The following is a 23868-nucleotide window of genomic DNA, read 5'->3' on the forward strand; positions in this document are numbered from 1 at the left end:
AGAAGACTCATATGACGTGTGAAACGCCCCCATTCATGCGAGCAGACAGAGACTGAAACAGAAAGCCCGACTTGACAGAGACCTGATAATTGCTGTTGTGATGCCCATTATCTCTGACTGGAGTAGGAAAGCCTGGCTTTATTGAGCCGCCTTTGTAGTATACCCCTCTAGTTATTTTCATGATCTTCGTTTAGGATCATGTTGAGGCTCCTTGTTTAGGCTTTATTTCTTGCCTCAGTGTCCTGCCTTTGGTTCCTAAAACCCTATTTTTGAGACGTTTAGCTTTGCAAAGGTGGGTGAAAAAAGCGTGAAAACTTCTTCTGTACTTCTCTGTATTTTGCACCAAAAAGCATGGTGTTGCAAGTCATTAATAATGAAGGTGTCAGAGTGTTAATTTGAGGTCTAAAACTTTAGACATTACCCATGACCGGCCATACCACACCGAAGTAAGACCGTTAAGCAGAGGTGTGAGGTTAATGTGTTTCTTTGACGTCCAATATCGGTTCTTTGTGATTACAGCGACTGAATGTGGAGAAACAGACGAATTGTTGAGACTTTTTTTTTTTCTTAACTGACCTCAAGCTGCAGTGCGCTTGAGATAAAATCAGCCTGTATGTGACACATGAACTACAAGTGAGTTTGACACCCCTGGTCTCCACACATGTCCCACATTCTGGTTGATAAATGGACTCATTAGAGGTTTCTGATACCGCTCGTTGTCGCTACCATCACTTAAAAGTTTCACAGAACTGCTAAAACTTTTGCAGCCACCAGGATAACAAAGAAACAAAAAAAGTGAACTGAATCAAAGCTGCTAATTTTCTCGTATTCTTTTTCTATTGTTTCTTCCCATGATCACAAAGCACTCACCACAGTCGTTGAGATACAGTTTTACATGATAACCTGGCCTAGGTTATCATGTAGTAAGCTCGAGGAGCTTACTACATGCTAGTAAGCTCGAGGAGCTAGTAAACCACATCTTTGGCCCTTTAACAAAAAACTATACCTTGATGTTACAAAGTGCATAAGTTGCAGCTTTTTTGTCTTTCTCAGCAAGTCTACAAAAAAAAGCCACAGCTTTTGTTGACCTTGATGCTGAAGTCCATTCTTGTTTCCTCACTGGTACAAAGGTGCTTTCAAGATGTGATTAGCTCAGTCTAGAAGAGACTGACAGACAGACAAAACCAGTGAGCTTATTTGACCCCAGCTGAAAATGATACTCTGCCAACTACAAAAAAGAAATTGTTACTAACCAACACGCACATAAGTCATAATTACATAAATGCTCACGTAAATGCAAAAGTGTCCGACTGATCTGATTAATGCGGTTCTGTCCTCTTCTAAAAGAGTCTTTCCTCTCTTTGCTGAGGCACTGCTGTGTGCTTATGCAGCCTTGTATCCGTGCATGACGTGACAAGCAAAACAAAGACACTAGCTGTGTTTTCTAGATAAAAGAGATGAGCTAGTAATGGAAGAGTGAATGCTGCATATAACTGTAGTTTATGTGAGGCCATACAGCCCTCTCACACACTGTTCAAGGATTTTTCTGGCATGTCTCCATTTACTCACTCACCTCCCCCCTAGCTTCGGGCTCATAAACAAGTCATACGCTAGTCGGCTTAACACCGCTGAGCTGAGACGACCCACGGTGCCGCTTCATGCTCTAAAACGATTCAGTGCAAGGTGACTTTTTCGGCTATTTTTTTGCTCTGATGCACTCCGCTGTGGATCTTTACTCCATTACAGCCATCCATCACACACCCACTCACAAGATTAGAGTGCACTGACAAACTTTTGTCACTATCTGTTCTTCTTGGAAGCTGAGTCATAAACTGAACATAAAATATAAATTTACAGAACCGAGAATTACATCACACTGTGACCGAGTGAGTCACCATTCGGTTTACACACCAGCATCTGATGGTATATTGTTAGTCAAGCATCTGAAATACTAAGTAACTATTTCTACACAACACTTTAATTAAAGTAGGATTACATATCTCTGACAGCCTCAACTGAACATTTTGTTCCTCAAATGTAACTTCTGCAGTCAAAGCGTATGACGGAGGACAGGCAAGCAGTGTGGGCTTGGACCAGATCACAGCAGAGCTACAGTAACCGCCCGGGCACAGAGCCCAGCTGAGGGTGAGGGGACCACGGGGCAATGAGAATTAGATACACAGAGGAAGTGATGGATAACTAAAGAAATAAGAGTAACAGATGAAACATGGGCTGTATTAGGAGAGAGTTACATAGAGGGCAGCAGAGGAAGAGAAGGAATAAAGAGGGGATAAAGTGAAGAGTGAAAGCAGCGAGTATAAAGAGATCTACTGGTTGTCAGGGGAAAAAAAGATGGACGTGGATTGAAGCTCCACAACTATTTTTTTCAGAGGGGTGAGCATCTATGGTATTAAATATAGACTTTGTCCCAGTATAACGATTTAAATGTTTGAAATCACATGAAAAGAAAACAGCAACAGAGATAGAGCTGAATAAACTGGTGTAATTCAATTTTAACATACAAGGGATATATGCAGGTAGAAAAACTTGAGACTATGGTACAATTCATCAGTGAAATATCGGCATGAACATGCTTCAAATACACTTTTCCCATATGCCTCTTCACTTAAAAGAAACATTTTCTGTGTCTGAATCATGTGGGAAAACAACTCTGTAGGTTTTTCTGTGTCCATCAATTTTTGCATGCTTGGCAGCAGATTTCAACAGCGTTCCCAAGCAAAGCACTTAAAACACGACAGGTCACGCGGCCACAAATGCCGCACTTTCTATTATGTTTCACTGGAGTTACAGTAGAAAAACTATCTTTGGGCGGGCAAAAGTGTTATCACCCGAGATCTCTGATGCCACGAAATGAAAGAACACATCCGCTGTGGCGCTCGGCTGGAGGGCAGACAGGGCATCAGCAAAAACACTCTGAAAGAATTACCTTGTATTGACTCAATGCACAGTGAAATCAAGCTGAGCAAGTGCATCAATATATTACAGTCATTCAACTTTTATTAAAAAAAACTGAGCAAAACTAAAAAAAAACAGCTTAAAGAAGACATGATGTAAATTTTACGTGCGTGAAAGCATCAAATCAACCGGTGACCTGCGTTAGTCGAGAGCTGCTCGATGCTTCGTATCAACTGTGTTTATTTGTTTTTTGTGTATTTATTTTGAAAGAGAACAGTCATTTCGGCCACTGAGAAGTTTATACACGACAGGCATGCGCTGCTGGTCTCCAAGGTTACCATCGAGCACAACAGTTGTTGGATTTCATTGTGAAATCGACACTAATTGTAGACATTAGCAAATGGTAGTCTTGTGTGTACAATGTTTGAGAGCTCAGTGAGCACAGAAAAAGCACAAAACAAATGAAGAATGCAGACCAGCTGCACACTGAGTCATACGCATGCTTTTAAATACGTGCGCTGATACACCTAACTGACGCAAGCAAAAGTACTGAAGTGCATTATTGCAGCTGGGTTTCTTTTGATTTACAACATCAGTGCTGCTCTAAGAGATGCTGGTGATTTAACACATTAACTCATAATGAGTGGAAAATAAAAACATGGCACGAGCTTTGACGTTTTATCATCTTTATGAAAGCAAAACAGCAGCAAGAGAGTTGTTAGAGTACTCGATGTAAGTAAGCATGTTATGGATCAGTCACACAACACGCTGTGTTGCCTGAGTGGCGACACATGTTGTTCAGGGGAATACTGCAGTGGCTACCTGCACTTTATAGTGGTGCAAAAAAAAAATTGGTTGGCTTCTTTAAAGTAGGTCTTAGTTCCTAAGCATAATATTTTGTGTAGCTGCAACATACGCTTAGTTTCTCCCATAAGTCTCTAAATTAAGAGGCAAACACTATGGTTGGTTGGTTGAGTAAATACAATAAAAGTGCTGTTGTTTGGCTCGAACAGCTAATGATAACTGGTAGAAAAGTAGAGGTTAGGACAGCCTATTGGCTAGCTAGAGCTAGGATAGTTGTGATGCTTATGAGTTTATGCAAGATAAGATAAGATGATTCACCTCTGAAAACGACAAATCGAATCACAATGGTAAATTAACAGTTTAGAGTTCAGTAATATGGCCTCATGTTACAGTCAGTTTTCTGCTGTAACTTGATTTCATACGTGTCCTGTATACACAAAACTAGCTTTATGAAATCGTGGAGAGGAATTGAGAAAACTAATTTCCCCAGCCTCAGTTTTGTGGCTGTTTAACCCCGGCATAACAAGGTTTCTAATGAGCTTGTTCCCTAACGAGCTTGTACATGAGGAAAACGAACTTCCAATGCGACCTGGGATCTCAATTTAATGTAACAGTTAAAATAGGTGTGTAATTTTTTCCAAATCAGGTGGTGGGCAGGAGGGAAATCTGATTATGGACCTGCTGTTTTTATAAACAGTGTTAGGGAGACCAGATTGCCACGGTACATCTGTTTTCTGTAAGTGCTTATTTACGTTTCCACGAGTGACCTGGCTTTTTAAGTGGATGCACGCTGAATCCCTGACAGGGAAATTATGAAAACATGAGTAATGTCACAAGCTAGTCAAAGAAAAATGAGAGTGAGGCAACTTTAAGGACTGCACTCCACCCAAAACAGCTCCAGTGAAGCTGCTAGGTGGCAAACAAAAGAGGATTGCACATGTGTGAAGGTGGCAAACTGCATGAGTGTGAATGAGGAAATTGCTTAAAGACCAAGTGAGAGCTGCCAACTTTCCATGATTAGAAACATTAAGAGGAGGTATTCCAAGGGCATAAAAATTAATCCATTACATCACGTCTCTGCTGTTTTAAAGGCCAGGATTCCTGAACACTAATGCAAAACCCTTGACCAAAGCCATGACATCGCTCTGACAAGATGTCCAAACAGGACACATCTGAAGTTATCTAAACAGTGCGGCTTGCTTTTAACAGACTTTAGCTCCTCTTCGTATGTCACAAGGGAAACAGCAGAGGAGAAACATCCAGATCAACAAGAGAGACGGTGGCGTTCGGACTATCAGTGCCTTCAGGTACCTTTAACTCGGCTAATAGCTTGGAGCGCAACAGCAGTTGTTCTGCAGTGCCGCAAAAAATAAGTCGAGGAAATGTACTGATAAACAGTTGAATAAGCTGAGGGAGTTTCATTCATCCGGGAGGAAAATGCCGAAAAGACACAGAGAGAGGGCCGAGAGACCTTTAAATAGAACTGAATCCCTGAGAGCGCACAAAAGGAATCCAGCCTGTCAGTAAATTGGTAATGTCAGGAGGCCAAATTGAAGTGTTGATTAGCGGCTGTGCCTACAGCTTCCTGAACAAAGAATGAAGGAGACAAAGATTGTGGAGGATTATCTTGCTCTCATTCATTACTGCTCTCTTTCGTTACAAAGCCGGGAAGTGATTGGATCGCCCTGTTAATAACATCAGACCTGTGGGCCTCACTGTGTGTGCGTTTGTGTGTGTTGGTGGCAGATTTAATAAATGAAAACAATGCTGTTCTGAGTCACCAGAGCCTGAACACTATCAAAATCATTCCTCTGGTTTATTTTATTTATTTATTTTCGATTAAAGTGGAAAGATTACACACGCACCCAAATAGTTTTGTGCATTTACCTACAAGTAAAGGCAACAGTCTAAGGTATTCTTCTTCTTCTATGTCACCCAAACAAGGCTCCAGTGTCTGGGAAAAGCGTGGCTCACAGTCATAGTTTTGTCTGTGGCAGCGTTAAACATGGGATTTATGGGTTTGTAAAAGGCCACTGCTGAGCTTTCAAAACTAATTTTGGCTTCTAAGCTTCTCATGCTTGCATAAATTTGTCTGGTGGCTGGTGCTGCGCTGCATAAGAGGCTGCAAAGCAAAACTGATTCACCTAAAGCCCTTTCCCTGGTTTAAAAGTAGACTTTTAAAAGTTAATTGACGAGGACTTGTGTGTTTCTACAGTTCTGTCTATCCCCTTTCCATTAAAGGATGGCATCTTATATTGGCTCCATGTCTGAATGAGCGCCCGGGTCGCCTTCTTATAAGAACTCCAAAGGCCGTCATGTAGCTTCACCAAGTCTGAACATGTACAAAATAACAAAGCTGTCTCTCTGGGGTTGTTCGTGTGGGCCGTGCACACTGTGGCTCTCTCCATCATTGTTTCGGGTATGTCTGGATGAAGATGTAAGAACCGTTAACTTAAAAGTGACCCCCTGTGTGAATGACAAAATGCCATCACTTAATAAAGCCTGCAGCGTTCTGTATCCCATGCCGGGGGGTGAAAGCCTTACGAAACACACACAAAAGCTCAGGACGGGACAGACAGGGGGAAATGGATCAGTCCTGACAGAGAGGCAGGATAAATGGGGAGATAATCAGGTGTGAAATCACAGTGATTTCTTTCTGCAGTAATTCAGTCTGTCTCTCATCTTCTCTCAGCATGAGGGCCATTTCTGTTTTACACAAAAACCAACACAACTGATAGCAGAACTTTTAACACGCATACTGGCGGTACAGTGGGGAAATGTTAACGCGCCGGCTCCCTTGGCTATGTGACTATTCACAGATTCACAGGGAAGCATTCAGCACTTAAGACTTTTTGTCTCCTCGCTGTAGACTACTTCAGACTGTGTTTGCCATTAGTTAGCTATAGGAAAGCTATAATTGTGCTTTTAAAGTTGCAAAATGCCACCAATGTTGTGGACAACGTGAAAAGTACACGTGTAACACTTCATCCTGTGTTGAATTTAAAATACCTCTTTGCCTGTTATTGACCTTTTTCTCCGGCACTAAGTTACACAAAATTAATGTCAAGCAGCTCTTACATTAGTAAGAGCAGGTGTGCACGGCTCTGGTCTTGGGGGTGTAGATCGATATGAGCCCATTAAAGTGATGGAATCAATGAAAGAAAAAAGAAATAAACAGAAAGAAGGAAAAAAAGCAGCCGAAGAAAGAAAGTGGGAACAGAAAACAGCCAGGAGACACATACTCGCTGCAGACACGCAGCACAGTTCAGCAGACGCGCAGTCATTCTCGAGTCTGAAACCATCTAAAAAAAACAACTCGAGTTAATCTGGTTTTACAAGTAGGCAATTAATTTGCAGTGCAGCTGATCTGCTTAAATAGTCCACTTATTTTGAGAAGTTCAGAAGCTGAACCAGGTCATCGCTGTAACTGAAACACTGATGCTGGACTTGGGATTCTCAATTAAAGTTGTATAATCGACTCGGGCAAAGGCACCACTCGACAGCAGTTGAGCTGTTAGCTACGGTAAGGTCATTAGCTATTTTAAGTCGACAAGCTTAAGCCTGGAAAAGGTTACCCCAGTTTCTCTCTAAAACTCTGTGAATGAAGCTGCATAAAAGCCAGCCAGTGATTATTACTGTGAGATCATAGATTATTGCATTTTTAGGCCCAGGAACAGCTCGAGATAAGCTAAGTACACTGATAAACAGCTGTACACTGATTATTTTAACTAAATATTTGAAATATTCACATGGATTAAGATTAAAAATCTCAAATGTCGTTATATGCATTAGATTGTGTTTGAGTATGTCAAAAACACTGATTCATATTCCAGCACTTGTCCTTTTACTAATCAGACCGACGTTTGCCCTGGAGCTCTTCATTAGCACCCGGTTTCAGCGCTGCTCCATGATTCCCACATCATCTATCAGTTTATGTGACCAGAACCGACACCAGTGGCTCGACATGACTTTCAATTTGGCCCTCGTTCGCTCTGTACACCTCCCGTCTTCTTCACCTCTAATAGCACTCCTTCCCTTCTTTGCCTTTTATCAGCCTGTCTCTGTCAGTCCTCATTCTAGCTGCCAATCTGTGATTATTCCCACATTTCAGAGCTGCCTCCATCGCACTTTCCATGCACTTTTTTTAAGCTATATTTATCTGTTCAGTTCTCTCTATTCTGTTCTCTTTTTCTCCTTCCTCACTCCTGTTGCTTTTTAGTGCCTCTTTTTTCTTAAAGCTTTGACACTAGAGAGCATAATAAAATCACCATCCTCACTTTTTAGGCTCTGTTTAGTTCATGTTCTCTGTTTGCCTTTTATCTCTCGCATGTCGCTGGTTTCCCCTCCGCTCTTCTCCAATTCTTTACTTTGTCTATCTCCGTTTTATTTTTTTATGTTTTCTATGCCTCTTTCTTCTCTTCTTCGCTGCTCATCTCTGCTGTTAAATATTTGATTGTGAGCACACTGAGATGACACCACCGTTCCCCGCTGTAGCCGAGGGTGTTTAGATCTCAAAGCAGAGGATGGAAAAAGAAACATGAGGCACTTTCAAACCTCCATTTGAGCTTTTTCTGTGTCATTTAATCTTGTTTTGCGGTGTCAGAGCGTCCAATCAGAGGTGTTCTTAATATTATATATCAAGAAAGGCAGAGTCCCAGAACATATCAGAGGCATTCAGCCACCGAGGACATTTAATTTAGGCAGAACAGTTGTTGACGTAGCTTCTTCTGAGACAATTTGCACAAGCTATTAAGCTACTGCGTAGGCACTACAAATTAGCCAGTAAAAAATTTGCACAATTAGCAGAGCAGGTGCAAAAACAAAGTGCTCTCTCAATTATGGATGATCAAAATATTTAGAAGAAATCAGTGCCGAGTTGTTTAAAGAAAAGCACAAAGTATAACTTTTCTTCTTTTCCCCCCCTCCCCACATTGTGTGGGCTACAAAGAAGCTGCTTATAGCTAAATGTGCAAAGGAGCAAACACTTCGGGGGAAACGAACGAACAAGACAGAGAAAAACAAACCAGTGATGCATGCAAATGTGACAGTAAAAAGCACAGGGAGACATATCAGGGAACCATAAAGAGCAGGATGCAAGCCTAAGGCTGGCAGCCAAGTTAAGCTAAATCACCAACCCAGTGACCCACATATCACAGCCAGCAGTTGGTGCGAAACTCCACGCACTAGCTCAGGAAGCTGAGTCACTGCTCCTAACATGAATGCCAATGGTTCAGATACTGGCATCCCGTCCATCCATCCTGGAGTGAAATTTACATGCAAAAGCCAAATAATGAGGAAATTAACGAGCGCTAAAGTACCCAAATTAAAAATGTTGGGTTTAATTTTATATGCTGTGGTTTTATAACACCCACCTTTAAATTTCCCACATGCCACAATGCTCGACTTCACAGTGATCTTTGAAACTACTTCAATAGAAAGTAGTCACTTCCTCGAGGACGAGTTGCTTTTCTGTTTTCAAAAATAAACATTTCTGTCCTTTTACCGACACACAATTTTAAAAAACCCTCACCGTATTTTAGCGCCTGCAGAAATCTGAGACAGGAACGCCTCAAAACCGCAGCAGATCTAAGAAATCCAAATCTGCATGACTTAATATCACAAAGGAGGGCAACTGAGTTTGTGCCGACTTTGTTTTGATCTGATAAACCAGCACTTGAACAAAAACTGCAATCATTACTATAAAAGCTCTGGAAAGGTTAAATACTTTCTACTAAAGAGTGAATTCCTGATCATTTATGAACCTAAAAAAACAGACATCAATTAAAGTGTTCCTACTGACAGACAGCGCGCTTTCTGGGAATCTTAGGGTGCCATGATCTTCATGTAAACAACCCAGACACAACTAAGACCGCTGTTGGGAAGTTCTAGTGAGTAGGTGGCTGCAGCTGGTTTAGGTCTGACCTGGAGTGTGTAAGCTCATGTGATGCAGACTAAACAGTAGGAGAGAGGGAGGGAGGTCAGGGTGTCAGCTCTCAGCTGGCTTACAGGAGAAAGAAACTGGGTCACTTCACGTCGACAGATCTGCTGGAATGTGAATAATCCTGAATAAGCCGGCAGTTGTGATTTTGACTGTGAAGTATAAATTAATGGCAGAGAAAACCGTGTGGTAGTGCCGGTGTCTGTGAAATGCTGCAAAAAGAAAAGTTCCGCATTTTAATATTTTAAGATTCATTTTTCATCATTTTTAATGTGTTTTTTTGTGGCCTTTTGTGGTTTGTGTTGCAATACCAACAATACCAGCTTTTTCAGCTCAGAGAGCTGATCAGCTGTGCGCCTGTCACACATCCCTTACTGTGCAAGCCCTTCTCTCTCGCTGCCTTTGTGCTCCGCTTCCACCCTTCTCCTGATAAAACTTCAGTATGCTCGCTGCGACTTGCAGATGTTATCCTGCTTTTACCAATTCTCTCAGCTGTAACCGTCTCTCTTGGGTTTTCTTCCATTCTGTCACTCTCTCTCCCACCTTATCTGCTCCCCCCCCGCCAACCTTTTCAACCCTGTTTTCCCCTTTGCTTCCCTCACAGCCCATGATGCTACAATGACTGGTCGGCTTAATTGTCTGTATGGATAAATCATATGACAGCTGTTGGACGGGGGAACTATTCAGCCACGTGAGAAAACCACGCAGACATTGGCTTCACCGGCAGGAAAGAAAGTAACTGTAGTGAAAACCATCCCCAGAAATTGCATTTATAAGCTGATAACAGCAATATGTGCCCAGAAACTGCATTTAATTATTCAGAGAAAAAAGGGAATTATATTCTGGGTGGTTTGTAAATTAGGTGTTAAACTGCCAGATTTTGCAGTGGCATTCTGCATAATATGTGCTGGAGTACAAAGACAGGAGAGAAAATGGCACATATCAGGGCTAAAGCTCCCATTTTAGCTAATCAAAGTGTCACTAATTGGCACAATTATAGACACAGGACAAGGGACAACTATGAGCGGAAGAAAAAGAACCAAGGAGAAGAAGGAGAGTGTCCTTTAAGGTTGCAAAGAACTTAGCTGCATATGTAGTTTATGTAACATAGCATCTATTAAGTTAAATATACTCTAACTGGCAAACAGATCAGTTCACATGTTTATGGAGGAAGCCTCTGAAGGAAGAGGGCTCACATGTGCAGGACAATGCAGACTGAAGTTCATATGCGTTTCTGGTCACTTTGTGCAATCTTACAAAAACTGCCATGAGCCTGAAGTGCTGCTGGCTTCATCGCTCTCCGGTGTGTCACTGCAGGAATGGGATTAATGATCTCAGGTGGAGCAAAAATGACGATCACGGAGCAACAGGGGCCTGAGCCGGAGTGATGAGAAAAGCAAACAGGGTGACGTGAAGACGGCGCACCAACAAATCTCTTTTTAATACCCGGCAATCGCGTTGTTTCTTCCTCCAACAATAATTTACAAACAACCCAACGGTGGCTTCTCATAGGTCGTCTCATTAGATACAGTCACTCCTGAGCGATTACCGTGAAAAAAGAAAACAAAAAGGTGAAACAACGTCTGTTCTTCGGCTGACCACACAATCATGGTTTGCTGTGCACACAGACACTCCTTTACTCACAGGCAGACAGCAATTATGACTTCATTCTCTCTATTCGAGTCATCCGCAGGGCAGACGAGCCGATTCAATCCAAAACTGATACTGAAAGAAGCTGCCGCACAGACTGTAATCACAGCCTGCCCTGCGTCAAAGAGACCCTGCTTTAGGCTGTTTACTTCACCTTTTCACTACACCCTTGAAATATCACTCACTGGTGTCTTTGTTTGGAATTCAGAGCGACGCCTGGAGCGCTAATAACCCAAAACGACGTCTCAGCAACAAATGAATGGAATCAGAAACCGAATGAATTGTTACGGATTTGGTAGTCCGAGCGGACTTCCCCTACCTTAGGCCTCTCTCAAACACGCTTTTGTTTCTGTGTGTTTGCGCACACATTCACATGAGATTTCATTTACTTTGTTTGGGAAATTCTGAATGCATGGCTGTATAATAAAGACCGTATTCTAATAAAAGCTGTGACTGGTTACAGTTAGTTAGATATTTCTTGCTCACTACAACCAGTGTCTTCCCAAGATCCCCTGATTTTTGAGTCTTCTTCATTCTGTTTTATACTCTGACCAAAAATATGTATTTTTTTAATTTCATGCCGTGTCAGTGTCTATCTCTCATACACACATCTCAGCCGGCTTGCGACGATGGGCCTCTACCCTCCTCCCTGCATTAAGCTTTACACACATCCAAACCTCATTTCACAGCATGAAGGCTGTAAGATTGTAGAAGCGAGTGCTTTAAAACGGACTCAATATTCTACATAAATGAAAAATGACTGAGGTACGGTGCTTTTAAGCAGTCAAACAATGTTTAATAGTGACAGGTTGGAGATTAAAAGATTTAAATGCACACATATAACAGGAGTTAAACTGAAGGATAGAAAATAAATACAGTTCAGGCAAGAGGGGTTTTTTTTCTGATTCATTTTCCAGTTGGCCAGCTGCAATTTTAAGCCAAAAAAACCCCAATTTAAAGCTGGAATTACGCCTGTTATTTTTTTTAGAGAAGAAAATGGGCTCTTGGTGTCATGGTGTCCCTGGAGAGCAGAGAAGTTTTGAGAGAAAAAAAATTGAGATGATTGGGCAAAGAGAAATGAGATGTAACAAACTACAGAGAGCGACGGGTTTTCCTTTGAGATTGCTGTTGGGGTTACACACAAAAGCACACCCTGTTGTGAAATCAAATAAGACCCACAGGGCTCAGCGAACTAAAAGGGAGGGAGATTATAAGCCTGTTGTCACAACACACCCTTTCCCTTCCTGGCAGGTGTGTGTTCATACGTGTAAGTGTCCGTGATGTGCGTCTAAGTGAGCTTTTAACGAGACGTTCAAAGCGTTACTGTTTAGACTGTGACGGGGGAGGCTGGCTCTTCTCTTTTGGCGCGCACATGCAGACAGTGGGAGAGACTTCAGAGATCAAAGAAAACAATCACAAGCAATCTGTTTACCCAATCAAAACCAAAAAACCTGCAGAAGAGTATTTTAAACTACTCTTTTATTTCATGTGTGCACCACATGTCTGCTCTGCCACAGCAATTTGAAACAGAGTTAGCTCATGATACACTTCTACAGCCAGAAAAAAGCCAAATCACCGAAAAATATAACAAAATCAACCCAACGCATCCATCGCTAACATCTGACTGCTTTGTTAAAAAAAACACCTTCTCTGTCTTTGTGAAATAACTCAAGACTCCTCTCCGGCTTCAAGCATCGCTAACGAAAGCACTTCAATTTAAAAAGAAGAAGAAAAAACCACTAGAAATTGCACACTCAAACCGCTGAGACACTAATGCTTTCAGTACTGAGTACTGAATAATGAATGTTGCAGAACACATGGACTCCTTCCAGTGGTACTCAAACTAATTTTCACCCTGTTTGCTGCCAAAGAAAGTGTGTCAAATTTGCAATCTCAGAAGAGTGACACAACAAACTGAAATTCTTACAACATCACGAAGGCATGCGTCGTATTACGACACCGCCACATTAGTTTAGTTCAGTGGTTTCCTTTTTTTTCCTTTTCCTTTTTTTTATATCAGGCATTTTTTGTAGGTAGGTCATCTAAGGCAGCGGCCCCCAACCCCCGGGCCTCGGACCGGTACCGGTCCGTGAGTCGTTTGGTACCGGGCCGCGAGAGTTGAGGCTCAGGTGTGAAATGTATGGTTTTCAGGGTTTTTATCGGTTTTCAGCGTTATTTTGTTATCGGTTTTCCTTGGTCTTTTCACGTGTGTTATGAATAAATCTTCTTTTTTTCGGTACCGGTACTAGTTTTATTTTGTTGCATTTATCCGCAACACCTTAAAGGCCGGTCCGTGAAAATATTGTCGGGCATAAACCGGTCCGTGGCGCAAAAAAGGTTGGAGACCACTGATCTAAGGTCATGTGATTATGAATTCTGAGTAGTCTCCACTACTACTATTACTGCTGGATTATGTTCATAATGTGTAAATAGTCACCAAAAAGCGGTTACTTACGATCCAGGCCGTTGATGTACTTCATGGATATCTCACAATGTCCCCAAACGGCGCTGACGATGGGATACAGTTTCTTTCCTTTCAGTCCTCTAAATGCCACTCCTAGATACTGTCCATCCACCATAAAACTTAAGGTCCCTTCGTCCATGTCCAGTATCACTAGCAGAGAGTCCGGAAGAGTGAACGACTCCTCCGGCTCCAGGAAACAAGGGTAAGAGGGCAGTGAGCTGTGCGCCCTGTTCTTACTGTCATGGTAGAGCCTATTACGTCCCAGATCCCAGCCCCAGGACTCACAGTCTGACCCCACTAATGCTGTGTAGCCAACAGAATGTAAAGGAGCTTCGGAGGTTGCCACTCCGACCACAGCGTGGGTGCCTCGCTGCCGGACAGGCCAGTTGATCTTCCATACATGGAGTCCCCTCGTGTATCCGACCCGCCCCCGGATGCAGTCCGTGCTCTGAGCGACAGGGTGGCGATGAAACGTTAACTTATCGTCCTCTTTGATGAAGATGTTAAGCGACCGGTCATCGGCATTCCACGCGTGACGGAGTTGAGTCTCCAGTCCAGCGCACGGCATGTCCAGTAGGAGATCCAGCCTGGGAGGTTTGAAGAAATCCGGGCCCCTTAGCTCAGGGTGCTGCCGGCGATGAGTCAGGGGTCGGTAGGATGGGGAGCCACCGCTTTCCCCGCGACCATCTACTGATTTAATGCTGCCAGAGATCTTTTGGCCCATGGCTGCGGTGCAATGACTGACAGAAGGAAGAGGAAGGAAGAGGGGAAGGAGGAGTCGCTGCAGGTGGGTTCTTGCACGGAGCCTGACGTTACCTCATCAATGCAGTGAAGCTGAGGAGTGTGTTTCTAACTGGAGAGTGGTAAAGGGAGATGAAGGTGTACGAGAGACCTGTGTGATCTGGTTTCATGCCACAGATTTCTTCAGAAAGACAGAGCCGCTGTCACTCCTGTTGAGAGAAGCACAAGAGGAAAAACACGTAAATAAAAACAGAGATATGAATACCAGTCGTTAGCAGATATCAAAAAAAGAAAGAAAATGTAGAGGAGCTGAAAGAGAAGCACAGTGATGGCAACGGGTGGCAAAACGTATTGTTTCACAGATTTTGTGTGGCTTTGATTTCAGAGAAATACACAATGAACAGGACAATTACTGGCACAAAGACCCATGTATTTCCTCTGACTCATCATGCATCCTACCAAGAAAGTCATGTGCCGGTGCCAACACACGTATGTTACCGTGCAAACATTGCCCAGTTGTGCAACATAGCTCAGATCTGAACCTGCCACACTCTCATTTAGTTAATGCAAATTTAATGGGTATTGTCTGAGTCTGCAAAAATATCGACAGAAGGCAAACGGAAAGCAGAAGGTAATAATTTATCTCCAATCCTCTGTGTAACGGAGTTGAAAACGTCAGCTAGTCTGCATGCCGAGGCGTTTGGTAAAATGATGAAACATGGCTCCAGTTCTGTCTTTGACGCTCATGTGTGTGACACACATAAAACAAGAGCGAGCTGTGACCACAGTTAATACTTTCATTTTTAGGAAACAGTTTTCGTTTTCATTGGTAAAAATCAGTTTCTACTGTAGGCGCTTTAGGTTTTAGTTTAGTTTTTAGTTAGTTTCTTGTTATTTCACTTCCACTTTGGGAATCCAAATCATTAATTTCTCTCAATCCGGTCACGTCATTATAACATTCTTGTGATATTTCTATTTGATTTACGCACATCTAAATAAATTGGAAATTGGAGATTTAAATAGGCAAAAAATTAACTTGTTTATTTTAGTAATTATTTTTAAAGTTGTTGCAGTAAACGAATTGAAACCCTTATTTCAGGCTGCGAAGCTGCTACAAAGACACGATTTCTCGTTGTCACACGCACACAGGCAGGTTCGGTGCACTTCAACCAACGTAATGATCTCTTCCTGGAACGACAGCTTCTGCTTCCTGTTCACAGGAAAACAGCCACACTTCATGCAAACGGGGAAGTGAATCACACAGCTCCCTGCATGTCTGCTGCTTGTATTTACCTCATCCTGAATAAGCCACAAAGTGACTGTGTGTACGTGTGTGTGTGTGTGTGTGTGTGTGTGTTAAATGAACTGACGCTTCTTCTGGTAAGAGTGTCTCACACTTCAATATGAGTGATTCGCACCTTATTTACCTGTCAACGCTGCGCTGTGTTACAAAAAAATTCGAAAGCACAAAAGGCAGCTACCGAAGATCTAACCTCGTTCTGCTATTGACAATACAAACTGTTATTTATGGTTTACATGAGAAACTGCTCTGCTACTGTATCAAAATTTCTAAATAGGGTCTATTGTCTCTCTTTTTTTTTACTCAAACTAGTTACTTAAACCTAAAAAAAATAACACTGAGTTAAAAAATATTTCAATAAAGTACATTTTTACAAAAGCTTCTCAAACTCTGTTTTTGTTTTTGTTTGTTTTTTTACTGTAGATTAAGATTGGGGACTGAATGGCAAAATAACTGAAGGTTAACGATATCAAAAAAAGTAAGGTATAACTAAAAACAATGGTGAAAAACTCATAGTCTGTGGACAGGGCTGACCCTCAGCCATCACAGCTGAAATGCCTCACCCCAACCCTAATTCAAACCTTTTAACTCCAAGTTAAGATCAGTTCAAATGTCGTCATTTTCCTCAAAGTCCTCACGGCCGAGCCCTAAAGCTGGTCCTCAGAAAGATATTCCACAACACGAATACGAGCGTCTTGTTTTGACCACGTGCATTTTCCAGTTCTCTCTCTTGCTCTCTTTCTTTTTCCCCTCTCCGTGAAGGTCATGGCACCTACCAGCCACACCAGCCAATGTATGCCACTACTCAGTTCACTCCTCAGCATGAAACGACTCAGCGCTCGGACACACACACACACAAACAGACAGAGCACAGACAGCTGCCTCAGTGTGTGTCATCACTGCTGGCAGGTGGGTCAAGGGTGGACGCTGCATGGAAGATTTCAACAGTCATCGCCGCCAAACCTCAGCCAAGGAAAACATCTCTCTCAGCGTCTTTATACATGTGTCTCAGCTGGTTCAGTCTGGCACGGCGCGTGGCATTACGGAGCCGTCATCAAGGAGGCACTTGACCTCTGACCTCCATATCGTCACGGTCACCGTTGCATAGTAACCTCGCAAGAAGCTGGTGGTGGGCTGGCATACTGCTGCGAGTAGCAGCAACATGCTTCCACCATCTGTTGTTTACTTTCCCTCCCTCCATCTTCCTCTTCTCCTGCTGCCGGCTCCTTTAAGACTGCACTCATCCCTTCATGCAGTCAGTTAGAGTTAGGCAGGTATGGAGTGGACAGCAGCTGACGTAGAGCTACGCACGTGCCAAATACACACACATGCAAAAGAAGGCAGGGGTTTTTTTTCTAATAACTCTATGATTATTGTTTTCTTGGTCAATTAATCATTTGATCTACAATGTCACAAGATAGTACGTGTTTGTGCACCGCCACTATTGTGGTAGGAGATATCAATTTTCTTTTACTAGTTTAAATTAGGAGTTTGATTAGCTTTAATATGGAAGGAATATGCAAAGGTAGGATAGGATAGGGAGGATCAGAAGAGAGACTAGAAAGAAAACGAAGGAAAAAAAAGCTAAAATAGACGATCGGCAACGTCGTCTTTAAGATATGACACAAAGAGAAAAAACTATAGAAACTAGAAATTCCACTAACAGCAAGGTGAAAAGTTGGAAAAGAATGAGATAAGAAGGCAGGTAGAGGGCAGTGCAGCTGGTGTGGGCTGGCTTCATCTGGCTTCTCCTGCTGTACCACTAACAAGCTGCAGCCACCTGGAAGCTCGGGGGAGGTGTGTGTGTGTGTGTGAGTATGTAACATTGTATTAGAGGCGTGCACTGTGTGCGCGAGTGCGTGTGAGTGTGTCGGCCTGTCTCACGGACTGTGTTTCATTTGAAACTGACCAGCAAGCTCTGACTGGGCAGACAGGCTTTGAAGTCACACACACAGACACACTCATGCAGGGACAGCTCACACACAGGAAAAGGAAACTGCCGAGGAACCTCTCACTCATACTGCACCACCCTCTGAGAACACACTAGAAACGTCTGTGGGCTTTTCCACAAAAATTACGCCAAGAACCCTGAGCGCTGTGTTTAAATATAAAACTGTGATTAACAGAAACCGAGTTGTCCCGAGTCTTCAGCTCAGTCTTTAATGCGCCGGTGTTTACTTTGAGTTTGCACTCGCTTGGCAGTTAATCACGGACTTTTAAAGAAACGACGCAGAAGTTTACAAAGGATAACGGCTAATAGCTTCCTGATTATCGGTTAATTCGTGAATGTCTAGCCTGAGAGTCACAGCCACCTTTAGACAGCGACAGCAGAAGAAATCATATGTATTATCGTATTATTATATTCTTTGGAAATCTACTTACTCACCTGCCTTGCCACAAACACCACTTATATCTGTCTGTTTAATATACCAGCAGCTGGTTAGTTCAATAGAGGCGAGATAGCAGTTTTCCCTTTGTTTTATTATTTATGCTGAGCTAACTATGCAGGCTGCTCGCTGTAATTTTCTATCAGGGGCGTTTTCAATCTTAATTTACTTCATCTGCAAGAAAGCAAATTAGCCTATTTGCCAAAATGCCAATTTAAGACATTCTCCTTCATTTAGAGCAAAAGGGTTATGACAAAGCCAGACTCAATTTCAGTCAAACAGATGCATCCATTTAAACACAATGAGCAGCGAGCTGAAAGTTCACGTGTCTGTTTCAGTTACTGAACAAGAAATTCAGCAGCTTCCTCCTGACATATTGAGGTGTCTGTTTTTTCCCTCTGAAGGAATGTCAATGGGTTGGCTTTAAGGAAAAAAGAAAAACAGTTAAAACATCTATTAATTATTCTTTAGTGTCAAATTCACCACGCAGCGCCACAGAAGTCTGTCAGGAAACACTGTAAAGCTTTGGAGCAGGCAAACAAACTTCATGTGTCTCATGAACCCTGCTTTGCCTTTTTGTTCGAGGCCCAAATGTGAACCTTGCCTGTCACTCCAAATTACCGCAACTTTGCATCATTCTCGTGACGTCTGAAAATGAATCACAAAATGGTCACTTCTTCCACTTTCCACTCCTGGGAGGACATCTGGGCACCACGGCGTACAAAACCAGCACTCACACACAATCCCAAACACACATTTATAACATACAGCATCTCTTCATAGCAACAGCTGTACCCACTAGATTAAACAAACTACCATCCTCTCTACATTGCTGACATTCATTCCTACTGAGGGAATCCCTGGGTAGATGAAGATGCCAGAGCCAGACATAAACTGTACCGTCTGGCTCCTAACATGATGTCAAAATACAGACAGAGACAGTGGACTGGGATTTTAAACTCCTCCAGCTGATGACACCTCTGGACTTATTAGGCTTCAGCAGAAAGAGACGTTACCACTCTCTATCGCAGTCACCCTTTGTAGGTTTGACCCTCTCGCTTTCCTGTCTCTTCACACAGCTGTTTTCAACAGCTTTCCTGTATTTGCTACACTCTGCTTAAATTCTCTCTCAGCTCTCATTCCCGCTGCCTCACCCATTTGTCTCTGCTACCCTCTCTCTGCCTTCCAGTGCCACTAAATCCAGGGAGACTAGCAGAACTGACACCCTATCAGTTTGTAATGGCGTTTAGCGTGTGGCATGGCAATGCAAGCTCAGCAAGCAGAAAAAGCACAGGTTGCAAAACTCCGGACATCGCTGCATACTATTGCACATGCTCACTGTCGCAAACACTCTCTCACAGATAAAATGACACATGTACCGTGAAAGTTAATGGCTGCCTTTTTCCTTTTCCCACTTTTTTTTTTTTTTTTTTACTCTATCTCTGATGCATTGCTTTTGATGGATTCCCACTCGCTCTCCATCTTTGTTCCATCAGTGTGTTAACTCTTTACAGAGTTAACTTTACAGAGACGCCGTCTGGAACCACGCTCCCTAATGAATCATGTTCCATCTCCTACATCTTCCTCCTCGGTTCACATTAATGTGCTCTGCTCTTTCGCCTTAATATTAAACAGAATAACGGGTGACTTAGGAACTGAAACTGATCTACTTTCCAGCATTATGAAACTCTACGATGCAGAGGATGCTGTCTGCTTCTAAGCTGCTATGCTTCTTCCATGCCTGTCGCAACACCTTAAAAATCCATGGCGCCCTAAGGGAAGACCATTAGCGCTACAGTGATTGAGCACCCCTTTATGGACAGCTATGCAGAACCTATTCACCCCTCTCTCGCAGACATATGGACACACGTGTCCACACACAGACACGGCCTTGGCAATGCCATACATAAAGCTTTCTGGGGCAGCTGTGGCAGATTCACAACCCCAGCAGTAAAGAAACTGCATCAAAGTCTGTGTGGATATGACGCACTGCTGCTGCCTCGCTCACTTAGCTGAGCCGCTTCCACTAGTGTGATGAAACGTGTCACGCCCACACAAGTGAAAGCACAATCCAGGAATTTTTGAAAACATATATACATATATACCTCGTATGATGTAATGATGTCGAAAACTCTGAGTCACAGATATTCTGTTTATACAACTACAAAACACCGGGGAGTTTTTTGGAGCTAAAAGTCTATTAATTAGTCAACCTGCAAAACGCGCATTTAGAATTCTAATAAAGGAAAAACCCATAGCAGCATGTTAACATACTGACATGCTGACGTACAGGAGTGATGTTACCCTTTTAGCCACACTAACTAAAAATTGGCTTCTGGGCTTTGAAAGTGACATCAGCGCTCAAGCGTCTGGCATGTGTATTCTTTTTACTGACCAGCAGGAGGCGACACTACTGACTGCAAACAAAACTCAGCACTACAGAAGCATATGGGAAAATGACCTCCAGCTCCCACAATCTGTGAAGCCATTACACTCTTTGCTGGTGACCTGATGGCTAGGTTGAACTCTTAATGCACACCCACATTAGTCAAAAAGGGCAATAATGCAATGCACGCTTTACGGTGGGCCTATCATTGTGACCAGCTCAAGGCTTGATGTCTGGAGGACGTCTAGTTGCATTTCTTAGATGCAGTTTATGGCTAACCATTTTTGCTAAGCGACATTTGGTAATGAGGATAAACCTCAAAATTCAGCTGATAACAATGGGGCTGTCATGAAATAAAAATATTGGCTGAATTACATTTTTTGATCTAATGATGGCAACCAAAGCTTCGTGGCATTTCACTCAGTTGTTTATGCCATCTGAGTTAGGCAAAAGTGCTGGACCAACATCCTGACATTTCCATCGGATCAGCATCGTGTAACAACTTGTTATATTTGAGATTTAGACACTTGCACTGGCAAAACCAAAATAATGGAAACTGTATGTTTTAGGATTGAGACACAGCTCACATGGTGCTCTGCTCGGATATCTGATTGAGAAAAGTACACACACACACACACACACAGAGTGAGAGAGAATGAGAGGGACACAGCATGACACTGAGAACCCTCCCCACTTCTCTTAGTTTTTAAGAAGAGAAAGACAAAAAAGGAATTACAAAATCAACAAAAGCTGTCAGAAAATGTTAAATAGCAGCGGCTGCAAAGGAGCAAAGCTGCATGGATCTGGATCTGAGTGAAATAAAGAGAGCTTAAGGGAGCAAAAAACAATGGAAGGGTTGGAAGAGAGAGAAAACAGCGGTCAGCAGCTGACAAAACAAAAGGATAAAGTCAGAAAGGAGAGCTGCTATCTCTCTATCCCAGAATGGACTACACAAATACGCCCTCCTGCCCCAATCCATAGACTAAACACAACAGTGAGAGAAATGCTACTGCAGAGCGAGCAGTCAGGTGCTCACAAATATATAGACAAACAATAGTGTTTAAAAATAGAAAGCAGGATCTATCTTATTGCATGTGAGCAGGGAGGAAATCCAGAGGTAGTTTATCTGAGAACTCCCAACTGTCTCTCTGCCAAACAAAAGCTGACCCCCCCCCCCCACACACACACACACACACACACACACAGACGCAAGCAGACACACACAAATACACATACACACACAGGGGTATCCCAGCTGACCAGCTGAGACCTCGAGACCATTAAGAGAATTAAAAGCGACAGAAGGTGAGCAAGAAGAGGGAGAGCCGGAGGGAGGAGAGGCTCAGTGTGAAGCAGCATCAATAAGAGGAGGAAATGTTTCCAGCAAAAGCAGCAATGCGTAGGCTCATCACCGTCTCTCGTAAACATGATGAAAAATGAATCATACTAACAGCGACTTTTAACCTTCATCGTCTATCCCTGTATGAACTGTCACAAAGAGCACTTCATCGCTCCAAGGCTGCTCTGTTTCTTCCACAAGTACACACACTCCTGAAATAGCAACAATCTCTCTCAGCGGGATATTTGAGCAAAGACACACTTCACCTTGTAGACATCAGATCAAGCTGCTTACAGGGAATCTCCAGTGACTCTTCTCACAGCTCAGTGCGCGTAGCTGTTCAGCCTGAGTCCATGTTCAAATCCGAAAGGCAGGCGAAAAACAAGCTGAAACTCCTCCAGCCAGTCGCCGGCAGCCAGAAAACCCAAGAAGACAGGAGGAAGAAGAAGCAGCCGGCAAGTCGGACAGACAGAAAGAGAGTGAGAGAGAGAGACTGCTTTCCTCTGAGAGCTTCCCACCTCTCTCTCTCTTGCCTCCTCCTCCTCCTCCCTCCCTTGTTCCCTCCCTTTTTTCTCTCCCTGGAGCTTATCTGTCCTGAGGCTATCACTTCTTTTCTTACCCCCCCCCCCCCCCACCTTCCCCCAACTCACTTGTGCTCGAACTCCGACGAGCGTTTCCAAGGCAGCACCGTCACGATTTCCTCCGCCGCAACTCGCAGCTCCGCGCTGACTTTTAGCACCACTCCAGTTTCAGTTCCACTTCAGCCTTTCCGAGAGGAGAGCTGGGGGTGGGGTGGGGGAGCGGGAGAGAGGCCTGAAAGCCGATCCGTTGATCTAATCAAGCAAAGTTACCAACAGCAACCAGACCAGCAGGCAGCTGAGAGAAACACCCGGTACACCCCCCCACCCATGACTCCCCACTTCTCACAAAGAGCTCACACAGAGCCAACCAACCACACCAACCCCCGCCCCGACTGCTGGAGCCACACACAGACACACATGTTCACGTACACGTTCACCCCGACACGTGCACGAGCGGATCATGTGCACATTTCAGGCGATAAGGTGAGAAAGGCAGGTCGTGTCCTACGTGCACTGGTACGTGGAAAGCTACAGTTAAACACACGAGGACGACATTCTTGCAAAAGCTATTAAGCAAAAGATTTAAAAAAAAAAAAAAGGTTAAAAATAATTGTTTTCACAGTGTTTGATTACTGTTGCTGAGTACCAAGTATTCCTTTTTGTCCACTTTCCATGTGTGCAATTAGCACATTAGATTCACTGCTGTCTGGGTGATGACCCCCGCTCTCTTTTGTTCTGCTCTATTACACTCTGTGCCGGCTGCTCTTTCCTGTTGTCACCTCCTTTATCTGACCACAACTGCAAATTACAGCATAACTACTGCATAACTGAGGTGATGCGATGACTATGTTCATTTATCGGCCTTTTCCTGCAGCTACATCAGTCAATTAAGAAATCAGGAAAGTAAATAGAGTACTACAGACAAAACAAGCACATTCCGGACACTCTGTCCTCGGATCTTTCTCTCATCACCGTGTGGTATTTAGAAAACACGGCACACACGTGTTTGCTGACTCACACGCGCAGACACATTAACACATATATAGTCGTGTGGATGTGTAATCCTGCAGGACCGGGGCCCTGCCAGCTCACTTCCTGTATGAGCTTCCTTTCCCCATGACCACCGGGGAACTAAAACCCCCACGACAACACATCTCCCACTGTATCATTACATCACACGTCAGCTCAGGCATTCAAGCGCAATTTGCAATAACAGAGAGTTGTATGAGAGTAAATCTTGGTTTGTATGACTTTTGTTTTCAGACATCTACAACTAACAGTGAGGTCACGTTTAATGAGGAGTTCATGTACAACACCACCACCCCGCAACGAAAACACAAACGAGATTTCAAGGGACAGTTC

General features: G+C 43.3%; 1 protein-coding gene and 1 long non-coding RNA gene across 5 annotated transcripts in view; one reads left to right on the plus strand and one right to left on the minus strand.

Annotated features, from left to right (window-relative positions):
• LOC146497946 (SPRY domain-containing SOCS box protein 4-like) overlaps positions 1-23868 on the minus strand; it is an 83168-nt gene that overhangs the window by 22726 nt on the left and 36574 nt on the right. Inside the window, exons 1-2 of one of the 4 annotated variants that reach the window (XM_085141286.1) lie at positions 22220-22474; positions 13764-14722 (exon numbers count right to left, since the gene is read on the minus strand). In XM_085141286.1, the coding sequence (XP_084997412.1) occupies positions 13764-14496 (733 nt within the window). In that variant the 5' untranslated portion in view covers positions 14497-14722; positions 22220-22474. Of the gene's footprint in view, positions 1-13763; positions 14723-22186; positions 22475-23868 lie in introns of those variants that run through there. The other 3 variants (XM_085141284.1, XM_085141285.1, XM_085141283.1) reach the window with 3 other exon arrangements.
• Positions 222-1775, plus strand: LOC146497948 (uncharacterized). Its single transcript, XR_014870857.1, has 2 exons — positions 222-920; positions 953-1775. It is a non-coding gene; the product is annotated as an uncharacterized LOC146497948 (long non-coding RNA).

The sequence above is a fragment of the Neolamprologus multifasciatus genome, chromosome 18, assembly GCF_963576455.1.
Source record: "Neolamprologus multifasciatus chromosome 18, fNeoMul1.2, whole genome shotgun sequence".
Classification (NCBI taxonomy): domain Eukaryota; kingdom Metazoa; phylum Chordata; class Actinopteri; order Cichliformes; family Cichlidae; genus Neolamprologus; species Neolamprologus multifasciatus.